At 31.5% G+C, this 21,221-nt stretch overlaps 2 protein-coding genes across 2 annotated transcripts; both read left to right on the top strand.

Annotated features, from left to right (window-relative positions):
- The first annotated feature begins 7,657 nt into the window (after positions 1-7,657).
- LOC106768654 (transcription factor MYB8) lies at positions 7,658-11,510 on the top strand. Its single transcript, XM_014653907.2, has 2 exons — positions 7,658-9,484; positions 10,253-11,510. Exons 1-2 carry the CDS (start codon positions 9,222-9,224, stop codon positions 10,803-10,805), a joined length of 816 nt encoding a protein of 271 aa, XP_014509393.1. The 5' UTR covers positions 7,658-9,221; the 3' UTR covers positions 10,806-11,510.
- Positions 11,511-13,713: 2,203 nt separating this feature from the next.
- LOC106768655 lies at positions 13,714-20,829 on the top strand. Its single transcript, XM_014653908.2, has 3 exons — positions 13,714-13,902; positions 15,085-15,155; positions 20,082-20,829. Exon 3 carries the CDS (start codon positions 20,094-20,096, stop codon positions 20,598-20,600), a length of 507 nt encoding a protein of 168 aa, XP_014509394.1. The 5' UTR covers positions 13,714-13,902; positions 15,085-15,155; positions 20,082-20,093; the 3' UTR covers positions 20,601-20,829.
- The last annotated feature ends 392 nt before the right edge of the window (positions 20,830-21,221 follow it).

Genomic DNA, 21,221 nt, shown 5'->3' with positions numbered 1-21,221 from the left:
TATATATATATATATATATATATATATAAGCTAAATAAATTAATACTTAACATAAATTATGATGTTGACACGTGGGTTCATAATGTCCATGCTAAGTAATCAATTTTTTTGAAAGAAATTTATATCAATGTAGGAAATGACATAAAGATTTTTTTTTTTCTCTTTTTTCTAATATTTGATTTGTTGTTTTTTTCTTTTCAAATTTTTCTTGGAATCAATTTATATTAAATTTTGAAAAGTTTAATGGATTAATGTAGCTGTTTTCTACCACCGAGATCCATTTCTACACTAAAAAACATAATGGTATTTTAACAATTTTTTGACAATAAAATACGTATCATTATTTTATTAGTTTATTTAAATTTATGTTTAAAAAATATTTAAAACAAACCAATCATAAACTGTTATGTATATTGTAAAACAAAAAAGTTGTTAAATTTTTTTTTCATAAAAAAAAGTCCAAAATTATAGTGATCTTATTTAATGAAAGATTCATTAATTTGCATTAAACTTGTACTTAAATTTTCTTACTACTTACAATCGAAAACTCAAATAGATAGTTTAGTCATTTAAGCCACGAAAATGGCTTGTGGTGTGAAATATTTTGGTCAGAACCATCAATTACACTGTTGAATATTTGATTCTTTGTTAGAACTCTAATGAGAAAGAAAACTTTTCAAGCGTGCATCATGAAAGTCACACTAACACATAGTGGTTTAATAAATTTCATGACATCAATCTTCCATCACAATTCATCCATGTGATTTTAATAAATATTATGTAACTTTCCTCTCACTGTCAACTACATTACTAACTAATTACGTATTAATTACTTTAAGACGTAGTAAGCTTTAATGTTGTATAATATGAAAATTATTTAATAATATATTATAGGATTTCTCATCAAGAAAATTATATGCACCACTTTGTAATATACTTCTTCTAATATTTCGTCATTGAAAAAAAAAGTGTTTTTAAGATATCTCAAAATTAGTTATTATATTTGAAATATTATTTATTTTAGAGTTTTTGTGTTTATGATAATTTTGCTTTTCTAAAGGAAATCTTGATAACTTAATAGAAAAAAAAAATACTGTGTATAGAAGTGTTTTTCTTTTAGTTCTCAAAGGTGGTTTCTAAATATATCATAACAATCTTAAAATCAACAAGTGAAAAAAAATAATCCTAAAACTAATGTAGCAAATGATTTTAACACAAATTATTTTTGATATTATCCTTTAATTTTCAAATCAGAATATATCGAGATAAAAAAAAGGAAGTTTTTTGGTTTTAACACATACCAAAGAATAAACTTCAACATTATTCCTTAGACAACTAAAATCCGTTGTAGTATTTAAAAAAAAAAATACTTTCAATGACTAACTCTCATTGTATTAAACAAAATCAAAATTTAATAAGTATATAAATAAAAATTGATAACTAGTACTCAAATATAGATTTTCATGTGACTTTCACGTTTTTACAGTAAATAAAAGCGTGAAAGTCAAAAAATACTTTCATTAATACCAACAAATAAACTGAAAACAAGTACATAAGTAAAAATTGAGAACTAGTACTGAAGCATAGATTTTTAAGTGACTTTCACGCTTTTACTATACATATAGAAAAAGAAATAAATCAAACATATCTTCATATCATTTTTAAGGTTAAGAAGAGGGGAATGCAAATTTGGAAACATAGTCTTACACAATTCACAATGAAAAAACACTAAGAGTTGTTTAAATGGTGAACAAATTATGAACAACAAATAATAACAATGAACCTACAAAATGAATGTCAAAACTTCTTTAAACATGACAATTAGAATCTACGAACGAGGAACCTGAAAGTGAAAGAAACAAACAAGAAAGAAAATACAAGAGAAACTGAGAGAAGAGAAAATCTGGAAATGAAGAATTCACAGTGACAAAAATCTACAAATATTATGATAAGAAAGTAACTTTTTTAAAAATTTAACCTTGAATAGGAAAATAAGTTTTGATTCTTCATATAACGGAAGTCTATTCAATTATTTTATAACTAAAACTTATAATTATACAAATAATTTAAAAAATGTCATCATTTTTTTGAAAAAATAAAACTTGTTTTTTTAAACCAAATACATTTTTTTTTCACTAGCGTAATAAGCATAGAACATATAAAACTCTTCCATAAAGCATAAGATTCAAATATTGTAGACCTTTTATCATATACTCTTTGAAATAAAATGGTTTATCGACTATTGACAATTTATTATATGTATCATTATATTATTTGAGAATTGAAGGACACAAATATTGTTTACCAAATAGAAGAACATGACGTCTTATTATCTTTTTCCAATCTTTATCAGTTGAAAGGTGGATTATCCTTCTTTATCTTAAAGTTATCTATCATATTGAGATTAAAGAGATTCACAACTGTTTAAAAATACCTTTAACATTTTAAATAATGATATTTTTTTTCACATATTTCGCATTCAAATAAAGATGCATTCTTTGAAACCTCAAATCATACATCAAATCTACATACTCCTCTTCATCCCTAAATAACAAAAATATCAATGCATTTAATTATCACCTCAAGCATATCAATAATTATAAGAAAAGGAAAAATAAGGCAAGCGATAAAGCTGTCAAAATGGGTCATTCGACCCGATCCGACCCGGCCCGACTCATCACGGGTTGGTCACTTAGTGAGCCAACCCAACCCAGCTTATTTATTAGCAAGTTAGAAAAATTCGAACCCGGTCCGATTCACCACGGGTTGGTGGATAAACGGGTTTACTCACTGACCCACTTAATTATATTTTTTTAAAATAAAAGAAATTACAAATTTTTTATAATTCAAATCTAGACAAATTTCATTTCCAAATTTCACTCAGATGTTTAATTAATTTTGAAAATAGAAAACTTAAATAATTTTTTCAAATAAAAAAGTAATAAATATTTTTTTATAAAATTAAAATTAATTTTTAATAAAATAAAATTAGGTAGGTGGGTCGGTGGACCAACTCGGTCCATCATGGGTTCAATCCGCATAAGGCGGGTTTAAATGAGCCGGGTCAAAATCTGACCCGCATAAAAAAAATACAATTTTTTCAAACTCAACCTGATCTGAACCTGTGATAGACCAGATTAGCCCACGGATTGTGACCCATTTTGACAGTTCTAGCAAGCAATGCACAACATATTATTCATAAAAAGAATAATACATGTTACGAAAATCATACAAGCAAACAATAGACTATCATCGATAGAAAATGAGAAACATGTGAGAGGTTGCATACTAATCAAAGTGATATTTAATGTTTTCCTTCTGAAGACCTTGATATCCCCACAATCATTGAACAATTAGCTCACTCAATACACCTGTATAAATTTGTGAAACATTTTCTTACTAAATACTATGACAATTAATTTATATTTAGAAAATAATAAAGTAATAATCATTTATTCCTTTACTGATAATTATTATATGATTGATTTGTTATGCATAGTACAAACATTAAGGTTGATAGGTAATGTGACAATAATTATTGGTTGTTAAAGGGAAAGTAACACAAGTGCAAACATGCAACATAAATGAACCTTATTTTAGAAACGCTAAAAGTAATTATTTTTGTTTTCGAATATAGAACGCTTTTCAGAATTATTTTCAAATTCATGTTGATTTTCAGAAACATCTTCAAAGAAAATATTTTGTAAATTCATCCAACATATCTTTAACTTTATTCTCAGTTTTCATTGAAAAAAAAAAATTCAAACTTTGAAAGAAGCCTTTCATGGCCAAAAACACAATCATAAAAATTGTTTGGTTTACAAATGTCATGGACTTTACATAGGAGAGGCGATCCTGGTATCTTTTTTCACCTTTGTAATCCATTTACAAACAGGTGTTGTTTTTTAATTAAATTTGGAGCATTATTTTGATAATTTGCATTTTATTAAATGCGCTGTATATTATAAATTGAAAGTTTAAATATGATTAGTGAACAACACTTACGACATATTACTGTATATGTAAATTTTCTCTTTGAGAACTTAAACTGAAGGTTTCTTTGCATATATCCCATTTTACTACTGTTAAAGAGAAAAATTATGTGACAAAATATTGGTTCAATAGGTATGACCCTATCTCACAATTGTCAACTATAAATTCTCCAAAGATGTTATATGCAAATATTTATTCACTCTTAAGGGATGTATATGACTACACATTCACACTTGAAGAATAACTTACACTTGAAGAATAACTTAACTAAGTATTATAAATGATGAAGGATAATAACTTACTGAAATTTTATGGTTTAATTATGTTTTAAGTTTATTAATTTGGATATTTTCAATTGATTCTTATAGTATATTTTATTGATTTATTGAGTACTTAAGTTTTTTATATTTTTAAATTAAATTTTTATTGTTTAATTTTTATTTATTTATTGAGTGATTAACTGTTATCTTATCTCGTCACTACTTGTTATATGTTAAAATATGTAAGATTTTGTAATTAATATAAAATAATATTACGATCAATATAAAATGAGAAATGATTGATATTACTTTCATTAAAAATATTCTATATCAAGAAATCAACGTTACATGCATCAATGGTTTTTGACAAAAATATTGTTCCTTGGTCGTTGTAGGCAATGACTTGGAAGTAAACAGAAAACATAATAATCTCATTATCCAATATGTTTTCAATTAAAATAATAAAAACAACTTGTCATTTTATATTATTGTAATATTTATTTATATGAATAAAAAATAAATATGTGGATTCAGGTAAACAAGATAATTAACAAATAAAATGACAAGATAAAAGTTAAACAATTGAGACTCAATTTGAAAAAAAAAAAATTGCACTAAATATACCAAAAGAAGTTAGGTTAAGTTAATAATTTGGTTCGGTCTATTATTTACTTTGGTGTTAATGACATGTGGTCCTTATACTTATTAAATAGTTAATTTAATCTGTTTTGTTAAATTGGTGCTAATGTTAAAAGGTGTTACATGTCAAAATGAAACATGCCATGTATTAAAATGTATAAGATACCACATGTCATAATCTAAAAGATATTACATGACAAAATAAAAAAGAAAATGTCACATGTCAAAATCTGAAAGGTATCACATGTCAAATTATTTGGAAGTTGATACATGTAAAATTTTAAAACATGTCATTTATTAAATCAAAGGGATCCAAAGGTAAAAGATGACTCAATTTTTTACCATTGACATCTTCCAAATGATTACTTCCAATTTATCATAAGAGATTATTAAATTAACTCTATTTAAAACATAATTAAACTCAATTGAGAAAAAGCAATATAAAGACCAAATTAATCATATGACTAAATAGAAAAACCAAAATACTAATCAAGAAAAAAAAATTGCATAAAGACTCAATTCAAAATATTCAACTTTATAAGAATTTTTGAAACTTAGTTAAGTCTAATTTTTTTTCTTTTTACAACTTTTAGATATAGAAAATGAAATGCAAAATAACTATACGACAGTCGCACTTCTTTTCCAAGAATTCCATTGTCATATACTATTAGCTTTGTTTGTAAGTTTCATCTACTATTAAGAAGAAATAAGATTGTGGAGAAAAATATATATAAGGGAAGACCTAAAGTCCACATCAAAATGCATTTATCAACAATCAATGATCATCTTCCTTAATCCAAGTCGTTTATATGGTACTTGTTCGTAATTAATGTATTGGCTCTTGTATGTCAACTTCAATTTTGTTGATAAAATGAAGTCTTTAAAAATGTATACAAGGAAAAAGCTAAAGGAACGAAACTGAAGTTGAAGTTGTGAAGATGTTAGGCAACCGTCGTGGTGGAGAATCTGATAATGAACTCACAACCTCTACAGTAATGGGTGCAGACAGATCCAACTTGCAAGCAAAGAATTAGCTTCTACATCCATGCTCCATACCACTCTACGTCTTTCTACCTAACTTCCATAATTACTACTCAATTACATCTTTGCTTAACTCATCATGTCTTTATTTTCTCGCTAATTTTTATTCATTAAACTAACCAACAACTTCTCTTTTCTTTTCTTCATTTAATCACCTCGAAAAAGCTATGTTAGATTACAATCTGAATACCTTCACCTCGTAACTTTACACTATTCTACGTGCCTTCATATGGGGAACTTATACGTGTATTGCCTTGCAAGTCAAGATGGTATTTAAATACGATTTTGTACACGTAGCCATCTAAAACGGATATTTGGATAACGTAGATCGAATTTCTCTACGATGAGTTTTTTTTTTTTTTAATATAATTAATTATAGCACCATGATGAAATCACGTATTAAATTAATTTAATTTTGTTAGATATAATAGTTACAAGGAAATCATTGGTGCTGAAACTCGAAATTTGGCAAATTTGACTAGTGCAAATTGACGGTTTCGTCACGAGTTGAATCCATCATGGTTTTTAAGATAATAAGAATGGAATTTTGGTTATGAAATGCATACATAAGCAATGAAGGCCTACAAGTCAAGACAGAAACTTTTGGTTGGTAACTGCTCCGACCTGTGCCGTGTGGGTGATCTAATAAAATGTCATGTTGAAAGTCTCTCCATCGTTATCATTCAATCAATACCTTTATAATTAAGGGTAATGATATATAGACAACATTTTTTGATAACATTTAAACATCAATCATACGTGTCATTGTGTGATTGGTCCAAATGACACAATGACACCACCATGAACCAATCACACAATGACACGTATGATGATGTTCAAATGTTGTCAAAAAATGTTGTCTAAGTATCTTTATCCTATAATTAATCTCACTGTAATATGTAGCTTGAATAAAATAAAATTACCCATAAGATGAATTTGTTTTCTACACTAAGAGGAAGGAAATGAGCTGAATTGGTTGGAATTAAATACGATTGTTTTAGATTATCCTTGTGAAATGGATGGTCCACAAGGATTTCTTTCTTCTCTTCGACAAGATTTGGACTAAAAGTCCGTTTGACTTTGTTGCTTTCTCCAAAATGTTATTTTTTTATTTTTTTTTAATTTTGTTATTATTTTTAAAGCACTTACTAATAAGAAGGTAGGAATCAAAAATGGAATCGCAGGGAGAAATAAAGTGAAGCGCATAACACTCACGAATCCAAATATCTGTTTAAAAAAAATCCAAGATCATAAAACACATTGCAAATGCAACTCACTTTTTAAAGTTGCAAATCCATTATGAATCATGTATTTAATTGATTGTGCACCTTCAAATATTACATTAATTATGGTAGGGTTACATGATTGATCATGGATGATGAGTACTAGAGTATATAGATCTAATTAAAATATATTTGATTATACACTCGTTTTAAATGTGAAACCAATGAAAATGTGATTATAAGGAAAATGACCTTTATATTTAATATAGAATTAATCAACTTAATATTTATTTACTTTCATGTATAAACTATTTTCTACTTTAAAGTGATATAGTGCTTACAAGTGGTGTAAAGCAAATATCTCTTGACTAGGATTCAGCGACGTGTATAATTATGCCAATTACTTGTTTGTGAGTATGTTACTCTTTTATTAATGCTTAAGTAAACTCTAGAAGTGCGTTTGTATTAAAAAAAAGGAAACGTATTTGAATGAATGCCTAATAGATGAACCAATCGGAGACGAAGCTGATCTGAAAATGGAACGATCTAGAAATAATCTGGCGTAGGTAGAAGAAGTTCTGTCCAGTTCGTGTCAAAGATACCCAACCAGGACTGTCATCGAACTTCATACATATTCTCCATCTAATCATATCTAGCTTGTGAAATTAGTATGTTCAATATGATCTATTCCAGATTCAGTAATGATTAACCATTCTATTACATAAATTATGCTATACATAAGATAACTCGCGAGCTTGTACATAATCATTTTGATTTTGAGATGGTTTTTCATGTTCTCTTCCGTGGTTCAGTTTTAACAAGGAATCGTATCTGTCTATGTTCCTTCCTCTGTTCACGTTTTATTGTTTATTCCCAAATACGACTCGAAGCGCCCTCTATCTGTTCGATGAAATGAAAATAGACGGGAAAATGTAAGTAGTTGACCCAAATTCTATCTGATCAGAGAAATTGAAAGGAAATAACCGTTGATTTATACGGCATTAGTCCATTATTCCTTATCGTTTGCATTTTGCTTCAACTAGCAGATGCTGCAACCGAACACTACCTAAATCCATCTATGTTTTCTCATTGGGATGTCAATATCTATCCCTCTTAACAAATATGCAAGATCTATATCCTCTTCGTAGGTGTGACTTGTAAAATTATTCTTGAGCCCCTACAGTCATAATTCCAAATATGCTGAAGTCGTGGCCTATCGGACGGGTTCTACAATTGGTTACGCATATAAATGTTTGTCTGGATAAATTTTCGTAACTTGCATTAATGATAGTCAGTTCCATGGATAGGAGTGAGGCGGGAGTTGTAACTTACTGGGGAGAAAACAAAGTTGTGGCTTTGAAATCTCCGGAGATCGTTGTCCACTCTAGTACTTCAGGAATGTCTCTGAACTCTCAGAATCAAGGAAACCTAGTTGCTCCAACTAGTCCCTATTTGATTCGATGATCCTGCAGCGTTGGATCGGTATTCTTTAATCACATCAAAGAACTAGAGGTTGAAGACTTATAGCAATCGCCCTCACCGTATCATAAACTGAAGCCAAAGGACACGTAAACGTGGTGATGACGAAATGGTGGAGTAAGAGTGAAATCAGGGCAGTGGATTTGCATTTCGTAATGGAAAATTTTTAAGAGGTATAATTATTTTACACATTATTTTAATACTTGTTTGGGATGCTTACATATAGTTCTGCCTTTGGGTCACCCATCTTTCAGCGTCACCCATTTTGTGTAGCTAAAAACACCAGAAAACCCCATATTAGTTCCCACGTACCTTTCACAACCCATGGTGGAGCCCTCAACCTTCTCCTGTTTAACCCTGCCTGTTTAGTTCTCCCTGTTTTTTAATTTTCTCTCTTTGCATGATTTTATTGCACATATATGTAATTAATAATTTAGGCAAGAAAGGGAGAGGGCTTTATATAAAGGTGGGTGGGGAGTGGGGCTTTTGGGTCATTACTCATTACAAGCTTGTGTTGGTAAGACTTTTGCATTAGTGTGGGAAATTGCATTGTTAGCTTGGTAGTGTTGTTGTTTGTGCAAGTGGTATGGGGAGGCAACCCTGCTGTGACAAACTTGGGGTGAAGAAAGGTCCATGGACTGCAGAGGAAGACAAGAAGCTCATCAACTTCATTTTCACCAATGGCCAGTGTTGTTGGCGTGCTGTGCCAAAGCTTGCTGGCCTTAGGCGTTGTGGCAAGAGTTGTCGCCTTCGTTGGACTAATTATCTTCGCCCAGACTTGAAGAGAGGACTCCTCACACAAGCAGAGGAGCAACTTGTTATTGATCTCCATGCCCGTCTTGGCAACAGGTATTTTATGTTTCACAATGCATTCTATTTCTCAACAATTCTTACATCACCACACTTTTTACAACTAAGATCATTCATCAATCAAAACCTCAAGATAATACTAAACTGCTTTTACCATGGATTTTGTTAGCTTATTTATTATTTTATTACATCTTCGACCGTCCCTGCACACAATGCATTCACCAGATTTTCCCTATGCTCAACAGCTAAAAGATCCTTGCTCAGTATTTGATTTTTTCCTAAAGTATATTGGAAGGCACTTAGTCCTTAACTACTGTGACTTCAAGTCTAAACCATTAATAATGTTGAAGAAGGCAACGCATTTAAAACCTTGTTTTCAAACAAAAGGCTACTTGAGGCTGAAGCAATTGAATCCTTGTCTGGTTTACTAGTAGATATGTTTTAACATATTTATAACATTTTCAACATAGTAATAGCATCTTTCTATTCTCAAACTCTCAAACACTATTACTCTTCGTGGAATATGTGAATTGTTTAGATATGCATATCAAATGGTTGGTAAGAATTTGAAAAACAGCACTTCATTGACCTGCGTAATTAATGTTCGACTAAAATGTTACTCCACATCGTTGGAACTGATATTCATGGTTGAAAAATACTAAAACTTAGTCATGAGTTACAATGCAAATTACAAGATAAATGATGACGATCCAGTTTAAGCTGTTGATATGACCTAATGTAATTACATGTTGGATATGATTGGCACGTGTATAATGAATTTTGATATATGGTTGATTGGTGTCTCAGGTGGTCCAAAATTGCTGCCAGGTTACCCGGAAGAACAGACAACGAGATTAAAAACCATTGGAACACACATATCAAGAAAAAACTCCTGAAAATGGGTATTGATCCCGTTACTCATGAACCTCTCATTAAACAAGCAGCATCTCAGGATAGTTCACCCTCCCCCTCAGAGCATTTGCCACAGCCTGAGAATAACCTCGATCAGGTGAAAGAAACTGATGTGGTTCTCAACTCAGAGGAGAATTCAAGTTCATCCCAAGCTGAAAATTCATCTGGGGATGATTCACTTTTGCTAGATAGTATTTGCAGTGACGATTCTCTGTTAAACACCCTGTGGCTGGATGAAACTCCTCTGATGGAAGCATTATGGGACACAACACCCAAACTAGAGAATAATACTAATAGTAACACGGGTTTGGTACCATCGTGGGAGGACAACTGTGCTTGGTTATTGGACTGTCAGGACTTCGGTATTCATGATTTTGGGTTTAACTGTTTCAACGAGATAGAGTCAAATGCACTGCATACCATAGAAATGAAGGACGAGGAGCATTAACTACACGCATGCAGTAGTAGATCTGGTGAAGGGAATTAATTGTCTACGAAACAAAGAATCAGGGTAAAATATCAAATCTATTAATGTGACCAAATACCACGGGCTCAAATTTATGTTCTTGGTGTTCAACTTTATCTACCTAGTATTTTGCTGAATGTTCTCGGAAGGTGGAAGGTGAACGTCTCCTCTTCTGAGGTTCCTCGCCAACCAAATCACAAAATTGATGGCAAACCAAAACCAAATCAACAAAATGCCACAGTACATACTTACATGAGCATTTTCAACTCAGTTGTTTAGAAAAAGAATCATCAATAAAAACATTATTTTAATATAGAGTACAAACATGGTTTCTTTAAAATTGAAAAAAGTTTCTTGGTAACTTTTTTCAGCTTTGAGAAAGCCATATTCATGAAGTTTGATTAAAATACTGTTTTTGTTGTGTAAGAAGTTTTCATTTGAGATATGATGTGTTTATGTGTATGATAGGGACAACACAAAGGGAAAATGTCCAGTGAGTTGGGAAACATATTGTACAAAGAAGTCTACTTTAAAAATAATGATAAAACTTTCTGTGACTACAAGTTCAGTTGTATTCTTTCATTTCCCGTTTTCTGTCACATTAGAAATAGATAGATGGAGGAAAGAGAAGTCAGATAAGTAATAGGTAGAGATTATTAATAACCACCACCTTTGGGACAATGAATGGCATGGAAGAATTCCACATGATTTGGGTGTTGTTTTTCAATCAATGTTTGAGTATATCTTGATCAACTTTCACTGTATTATTATTAAGTTGAATTATCGGTTTTAATGAAGAATTAATATCTGAAATAGTAGGTTTTATCCAATAATATTTTGCTATTTATCTGATGAAGAAGCACAAATAACTCCTTTTTTGTGTGTCCCCCATACCGCACCTTTTGTTGTTCAACTTCGGTATTATTTTGCTGTCTATCAGCACCATCGCATCGGATTATTTAATAGCAAAAAAATGGCACTGTACATTTTAGTTTAGAAATATCATGTCCATCTTCGTGAAACACCCATGATTGTTTGTTTTTTTAAGAAATAATATTTTTCAAATTGTCTCTCGAAATTATCGTAAATGCGTTTTTTTAATTAACTAATCCTAATAAAATTATATTATTCGCTAAAATGTATGAAAACGAAAGAGGTACCAATTAAATAGTCAACGATTGAGTGTGTTAAGAATTAAAAGTTTTTTGTTCTTATATTATAATTATTATTATTATTATTATTATTTAAGGTAATGACATAAACTAAAAGGGATAGTGCAATAGAAGAGTATCTGGTTTAAGGAGAATTCCGAATCATGATATATCCCTGGACAAGATGTGTCCCCATTACCATAACTACTCAGTGCTGCTCATCATAACACTCAAAAACCAATACAAGGATTGTGTTTTGTCTCTCTAATTTGGTTATCAGCAACCAATGTAGCATCTCTTTTCAAAATTTAACGCTTTCAAAGCTACCATAGCTTTTCTTCGTTGTCTTTATCTATAAAAATGGCTATTGTTAATTACATTACACAATACAAGTCGACTAATATTGCAAAAAACATTGTACACCAAGTTAAGCAAGTGTAATGTTATAAAACATACATTAACTATTGAGGGGAAAACAAATTTATTACTTCCTATGCTTGTGTGCTCATTAATGCTAATGCTTTGCTCATTTAAGTACAATTTTTATATTAAATATACCATTTGAATAGGTATTAGTTATTAAGTGTAAAACTTGAAGTTAATATTACTTAAAAAGAGTTATTATTACTTATTAAGTGTAAAACTTGAAGTTGTAATGTAAATAAATTTTAAATAAATAAATAGTATTATGTAAATAAGAGATTATTGGTTCAGAGAAATCATTCATTCTCTATTTTTTTCTCATTGGGATTTTTGTAAATGGAAGATTGTGTTTTTATAGAATTTGATACATGAGGCTTATCGAAAACTCGGTTAGACTTTTGGAAATAAAAGAAAAGTTACTAGTATACACTCCAAGTTAAAAGAGTTTCAATTTAGTATTTACTTCGTTAAAATAAGTATAGAATATATATTTACACCAATGAAATTCATGTCTTATGTATATATTTGTGTCTATGTTGTTTTTTAATTATGAAAGGCTGCATATTTAGTTTTTGGTTAAGGGGATTTTGTAGTTATATATTTTAATAAATAATAAAATTGTTTTAATTTACAACAAAACATTTGTATCAATAAGGGCAGAGATAATTGTCAAATATGACTATGTAAGTGTTCTATAATTTTTCTGCAAAGATTAACAAAATAATAAATTTTACAAATTTTCTCCTTTCAATAAAAATATCAGCACCTAATTATTTCCTTTTTAGCATAGGCATTCTGCTCCAGTCCCACCCACCTCTTTATTTTTTTCCTTCAACCACATGCTTTAACATTATTTTTCTAGTTAGGAATATTTTTAATCACATTATTATTCTTCTACAATGAGTCCTTTAATTAAAAATATTCAATTCATATGAAAACAAAAAATATAAATGGAATTTATTAGTCAAATAAAAGTTATAAAAAAAAGTTAATGACAAAAGAAGTGTTTAAAACAATAGGTTATAAAAAATGCAATAATATTTATGACAAATTAATGCAGATAAAGTTGTTAAATTTGGGAATTTCATAGATGTAATTTGTAAATTCCAATTGTGATTAAAAGTTTACTTCGTATAAAATACTTACAAATAATATAATAACTTAACATCGTGCCTATAATATGTTATAAATATTTTTATATTTTTTTCTACATCATTATACTGTGTGTTGTGTTATAAAAAAGTTACTGGACTTAAAGCAAGGCCCAAGGATCCAAAAGGAGAGGAGTAAAAAAAGCACAAAAAACCCAATTACCCAACCCAGTAATCTGTAGTCCTGTCTATGAAAGGAAAGAAGAACAAGAGATATGAATAGGGAGGGCAGTGATATGGCAGGGACAACTCTAAGGTGAATGTGGCTGAGAAAGACACCACAGATCTGTTTGTGGGATAGGAGACGCAGCACCAACACCCAAAACGGACAGAAACCACGAAATCTTTAACCAGGTGCGTTCTGCATAAATCTTGACCTAGGAACAAACAAATTCAATGCCGTTTTTTGTTTTTTTTTTTTTTTGTTGTTGTTGTTGTTGTAGTGTCCAGCGGAGTTCGATGAATGGACTCTAAGCTCGTGATATTAAAAGAGTTTGAGAGTGTTTGTCGTAACTTGAGCCAAATTAAAAACGACTCTTCGCGCAGAGTTGATTAGGTTCGAGGGTGTGGGAGCCTAATTAAAGTCGTGTTGAAGCACGACTTCAATAAACCTGATATAGGAGAAAGAGATAGGGAGGAAGACCAATTTTGAAAAGCATTGATTTGACAAGAGGACCAACAGAGAAAATTAGAAGCAAAATTGAGAGTTAGATTTGACATAAAAATAAAGTAGTAATGAGAAGAGGTTGAGTAGGATCTAATAAAGTAATACTAATAAGGTGAGAGCAAAGGGCGAAGTGTGTTTATGAATGGAGGATTTGACGACAGCACATTGCCTTTGCATTGCCTTTTGCATTAGTTATTAGTTACTTATTTGCAAGTTGGAGGAGAAGAGAGTACACAGACACAGAATAAGAAGAGTTGTGTCTGAAGCATCTGCTTACCTTGCCTGAAATGAGTTTGCAGTTACATGCCGTACTATAGTTTCTTGGCTCACTTTCAAGCTTCACCATGTGATTTGGTTAGGGCATATGCCTTTAATGAGCTCTCTTATGTGGAATTAACAAATCAAGTAATTGAAATGAAGTTCTTGTCAAAAATCACATATTGAGGATTTGAGTCACCAGATCATATTTGGTGGCAATGACATTGAGATGAACTCAGACAAGCAACACACTATATATTCAAGAATCTCTATACACACACCTTTGAAATTTTTGGCAAATTGTGGTCTTGAGATGCAATTCCACAAAAGACAGACAAAGAAACAGTAATAGCCGAGCTATATATAAACTTGAGGAAAAATAAGTATATGACTGTGGATGAAAGAAACTGACTTGTATATATCTAATAATAAGGATATTATTGCTTAATTTAATCACCAAACTCATGAATTTGAACTGATTAATTGCATACCTTTCCCACATTGTCATTATGACTATATATTTTGAACGAAGCAATAATTAATATTCAACATGTATTAAATATATCACCAGTGCAACTCTTATGTTTGTCTTAATCCTTTTATGATTCCAGCTTGGGAGGCATTGAGCACTCGGCCTGACATATTACCAACAGTATATTGCGAAGAACTTGCCAAGTTATAGGTACTGTGGCATCTACCTATCTATTTAATGCATGTATGTGCCTCTTACAAATCTAGCATAGGAAACATGATCTCTTCCAATTCTTAACTATTCTTTCTCACTTTCATAGACGTATGGGTATGTGGTCCAAACACATGCTACCCAAGATTTCAAACCTTATCATTCTTCCTATTACTCAGAGTCTTTACCAAATTGTTTGATGTAAAGTTCAAATTAAACATGTATGGTGCACATATATGTGGTGTGAATATATAACCCTGTTATCATGTGAAGGGTTTATCTTTAGGCTCTTCATTATGAACATCAGTATGACATTATATTTTTATTATATCTACAATATAGGTTTCTAGTTTTCTGAAAATAGTACTAGTACAGGTTTGAGTTTGATTTGACCAGTTCAAGACTTTGCTTATGTAACCTTTAGAAATTAAGTTCAAGCTCTAATAGGATCCCATACCTAATGACATTAACTTAAAATTTCAAGTCTTTCCTCTAATGCTTGCCTCTTAATTTGCTTAGCTATGTAGCCCAGGTGACGTCTTTTTCTCTCAACCTAGATTTTGTATGCTCTTTTCGGTTATTAAGCATGATGTAATCATGGTCTTATATAGTAACTATCAATTAACACTTTGTGTGTGCCTATAATTAGCTATGATTAATTAGTTATTCTTGATCGATAAATGATAATAATACAAATAAGACAACTCTATGGTGATGAACCATTACGTTTACTTGTTACTAGTTTTTCTACCATTAAGTTTTATTAGCGAATCATATCAATTGGGTAAGCATTCTTGTACTAATTGTGGTGATCATGTGAATAAGCATGTTGTGTCACCATTTGCTTTTAGTTCACTATGATATTTGGGGTCTTAGTCGCATTTATTTCATGTTAGGATATTTTTATTTGTCACTTTTATAGACGATTTCTCTTATTGCACTTGGGGTTTTCTGATGAAGAGTCTTTCTGAAATTGAAACGCAGTTAGACTGCAAAATTAAAATTTTACTAACGACTTGCAAGAGAATATTTGTTTCTCCAATTTCAATCTTTTCTAAACTTGCAAGGGATTTTTCATCAAATATCATGTGCCTACACACCACAACAAAGTGTTGTTGGCAGCGACAAATGATGCTTGACAGTTGCAGACAACAACTATAGGTGTTGATAGAGGAGACTAGATTGAAACCAGAGCGAGATCGACCTGTTTTGATACCAACTTAAGATTGAGACTGTAAAATATTTCTAGAAGGCTTAATTGATCTCTCTCTCTTTCATCTGTTTATAATAAAGTTTTGATACAAAATTACATGGAAGATTAAGGCTCTGCCCTAGACACCTAGGTGCAGACCTAGGTACTACTATAGATACTGCACGTAAAGATTAGCACACTACCTTTAAGTAGGCTTAATGATGATACATAGGTGCAATTATTCTAACAATAAAGACTATCACACTACCCTTAAGTATGCTTGATGATGATATATAGGTGCATTTATTCTAACAGAAAGGAAATTCAAGTTGTTTGTGATTTTAATGCTGATTGGGCAAGATCACCCTCAGATAGGTGGTCCATTTTTTAATATTGTCTTCTTATTGGTGGGAACTTGATCTCTTAGAGCAATAAGAAGAACACTATTGCTAGATCTAGTGTTGAAACTGAGTACTAGGCTATGGCAATAGTTGCATGCAACATTACATGGCCTCAGCAAGTTCTCCATCGGTTGAAATTTGGGCATAACACTATTATGTGACTATGAAGTTGGCATCCTCATCAAGTCAAACCTAGTCGTTTTTAAGCAGACAGATGAAAATTGATTGTTATTTTGTAATAGAGAGTGCTCTCTTGATAAGTCATCACTGACTTTGTCAAATCCAGTGACCAACTTGTAGACATGCACACTAAATCCATGAAGACCTCTCATATTCATCACATTTAGCTTGATCCATGACATGCATGCTCTAGCTCGAGGGAGTGTAAAAGATATAATTTGATCTTAGTAATTAGGGAAATATGTACAACTGATAAAGGATTTAGATGTGTGATTAAACATGCTGTTCACAACAACATAAAAACTCTATTGACAGAGAGAGAGAGAGAGGGGGGGGGGGGGGGGAAGACGGCGAGGGAGAGGAGAGAGTGAGCTTATCCTTCATCAATGATTAACAACACATGTATCTTAAAACTGTTAAATCAAATCAAAACATGCAAGTTACAGTTTTTTATTCTCTGATTCTACAAGGGTGTTAATTTGAAGCATTTTAATGTTCTTATGGTATATGTTGTGTTGACACATATAAACTCTTTTTGGTTAGTTGATTAAAGGAAAGGTTGGTAAAGCCATCAGGAATATCCTAGTTACTCTAAAGAAAGGTCAAGGGAACTTAAATTCTCCCAATATTTCAGGGATGTCACCTTTAAGTGATTTCTTGAGAGGTTTAGGATTTCAAGCAAGTCCATGTGACTGAAAGATTCTGTGGGAATAGATCTGATATATTGATTCCATAAAAATCAAGGTTGAACAGCTTTTATGTTGAGAATGATGAAAGGTTATTGTTTGGAATATCAATAGTTTGTATCATGTCCAAACAAATGGAGGCTGAAAGATTATTGTTTGGATTATCAACAGCTTGTATCATTTCCAACATGCCCAACCAAGTGGTATTAAGAAAGGTCAAGTTACATCTGCATTTCTTTGAAGTGAGCAATGACATCATCAGGAATTGATCCTGTGATCTGGTTGAGAGAGATCCGAATAATAAAGCGGATTAAGCTGTCCCCTGCTTCTTGGAATTCGCCCATGAAGTTTGTTTCCATGAAGGACTAACTATGAAAGCATATCAAGCTTTGAGATAGAATGGTTATTTAGCCAACCAACATGTTTTGATGTGGCAAAAGTTCTGTTAGATCTTTTGATTTAGAGAGTTTAACAGGTGTTTTGTACCTTCTAATACATTGCCATGTTGACAGAGCCCCGAAGGTGAGAAGGTTTGGACAGTTATGAATGAATTTGACCTGAAACTTTCAGAAAGGGCTAAAGTGATGAGTTGATTCAAGTTTTCGATCTCTGGTGGAATTGGACCTATGTAAGAATTTACATTTAGCTGCAAGTACATGGATTAGATAGATTCTCGACACCTGATTTTATCAATCCACTGAAGTTGTTCACTGCCAAGCTTAGTGCTGTGATTTTAGCAGTTATAGGTCGTCTGGGATTTCCAGGTCATTTTGTTGGATTAGGCGACCTTTAAGAATCCCTAGGAAATTCCTGGCTTAAAGGGCTCGACAACATCGTAACATTTACTACACTAGTACAATTGGCAATGCTAGGGAGAATGCCACTAAACCAAAAACTTGATCACAAATCCATGCACAAAATTTGAAAACAAAACATGTGGTAAGAGATGCATCACACAAATATATAAAAGCCTTTGTCGCATATCTGAAAACACTAAAGGCAAAATCTGCATGTTGTCTAGCCAAACCTTGCCGTAGCATTTCTACATTAGTTTGTCCACTTGTTGATTTTTACAAGAACAAAATTATTAACAATCAGGACAAAATAATTGTTGAAACAATTATGAGAGATAATTCACTCATTCATTGAGGGACTAGGGTAATGAAATCCCTGGTAGACATTGAGGTGTTTTAAAAAGTATACTGATTGGAGAGATACAACAGTTACTTCCTAACTGCATCGTATATGTATGAACATTAGAACCTGAGAGAATTTGATTATGAACAACTTTAAAGTTCGGTGGATGTCCAACAAGAGCAAATATCGTGCAAAATTGATTGCATTATTTATAGAATGTCTCTGCATTAGTAGTGAAAGGCATGTGAGTAGAATAGTCTACAATAAGGTGATTAAGCTTTTCAAGATATGTTTACATGTCCATGTTAAGTCGTAAATGTCTTGAACCGTGCTTGAAGATTGGGGCCAAGAGAGAACCAGAGGACGCTATATAAGGAGGCATCAATTTGCTTCTAATGAGGTTGCTCAATAATGGGAATAGCGGAGGCCAGAGTGGTCAAATGACGAGTCTTGTCTTGGTCACATGAACAGGGCATGTGAAATGTTCTTGTGAACGGTGTTATGTGCTGATTAAAAAGGTGGGAAAAAAAAGGGAAAGGGAAAACCTGGATCTGTGATACCATACAGTTATGTTGTGAATTGTGCGTGTAATCAAATCATGCATGTTAATCCTTTATTTTTAATCATTCAAAGCATAATATAGGGAAACCTAATAATGGAGAATATCCCAAATCATCAACTGTGCATATTTCCCTCCGTAATTACTAGGATAAAATCATATCTTTTACATGTGTTATTTGTAATTTTTTAACAAGTTAAAAAAAAAATACATTAAATTTTGTTTTCCATTTTATATTTCTTAAACATTCTTTGAAAACAGATTTAATAAAAAGTTTCCTTGTTATCTCATTATGAAGATAGTTTTCAAAACAAAATTATTAATTTTTTTTCTTATTTTCTTCTTAAAAAAACAGTTTTTAAAACAGTTTTACAAAACAAGATTTAAAATAACTTAGAAACCTTTCAAATACCTCCAAATCTACATCTCTTGGGAATTCCAAATTACAATTATTAAGCACAACATTCAAAACACAAGTGACTAATAGAGAGCAAATTGTAAGGAAACAACTCCCTAAACATAATTCTTTACTTTTCTACTAACCCTAGCTCATTAAAGCTATGTTCAGATTGATGGTTATTCCATTTCATTCCATCCCACTATTTTATTCCAACCTTCCATTTAGCCCACCTTTAGTTGTTTACACATAGCGTCATAATTATTCATAAATCATAAACATAATCCCAATTTTTATTTTTTTATTCTACATACCTGCATTAGTATGTTTTTAACATCATTACTTCAATGATATCTTTCGGGTATCTTATGTAGGAGTTATCAATCATGGGTGAATTTACGATTCAGATTAGCAATGACCTTGTCAATCAGCTTGTTGATGATGGCCTGCCAAAGAAAAAAACTAGAAAGAGCAGACGAAAGGTGGCAAGAGACACTGAAAAGTCTCAATCTAATGAAACTAGAAAGCCGGAGAGTGCAGTTATTCCAGGGTGGCCAGTGCAGCCCCCTTTGCATCTACCTGGAACGTTTCCTGCTCAACCTCCAAAGTCAGAGTTAGAAAGCATTCAGTGTATCCTTCAGGAAAGTGAGAAGGTTTTGGAAAGATTGCAGAAGCAAGAGGAGACTATGTTGCAGGAAGTAACCCAGAAGGCAAAGGATCTTCATGATAAAGAGTATAAGATTCCAAACCCAAAGCCTGAGCCATGCACGGCCGAGAGATTTGCGACCTTATCATGTTACAAGGAACATATCAAGGATCCTTTGAAGTGTGCTACTCTTGTTACCAGTTTTGCTGATTGCCTACGTAGGTTTGGCCGTTTAGGTGACAAGTGAGTTAAATTGAATAGTGCTTTAAAAGGAAATTCATCTGACAAATGCAAATAAACTAGTGAACTACATACTGACTGATAAATACTCATTGTGCTGCTGCCAATTTTTTTCTCATTCCCAACATTAAACCATGTTTTCCAGATCCGAATAAGTGATGTATTCCTCATTTGGAATCTGAACATTTTGTTATCTGTGTGCCCGTTCTATCAAGGGAGTATTTTCGTGTTGGTCAGTTACAAGTGTTGATAACTCTAAAAACTAGAGACGGTGCAGGTTTTATCAACTGAGTATCGTTATTCATTTTTGTTATTATTTTGGGACAACTTTTACGACCCAAAACATTAGGAAGGACGTACTGTAGCTAAAAGTGTGAAAATAATAGTATTGTTTGGAAACGTCACCTTAATTGTTCCAGTTTAGAAAAATTTTAGGTGAAAAAGATCACTAAAGATATTTTAAGCTTAGCTTTATTTTAATTGATCTTTAGACTGTATCTTATTTAAAAATAGACGTAATGAAGTTTAATTTTGTTTTAACTCATACTTAATTTAGTCTTTCTACAAATAATGATGTTTTATAGTTTCAAAGTTTAATACAATTCATTTGATCTTGTATTAAAATGTA

Source organism: Vigna radiata, chromosome 7, assembly GCF_000741045.1.
Source record: "Vigna radiata var. radiata cultivar VC1973A chromosome 7, Vradiata_ver6, whole genome shotgun sequence".
NCBI lineage: Eukaryota > Viridiplantae > Streptophyta > Magnoliopsida > Fabales > Fabaceae > Vigna > Vigna radiata.
The sequence above is the reverse complement of the archived record's forward strand: the minus strand, read 5'-3'. Positions and strand labels throughout refer to the sequence as shown.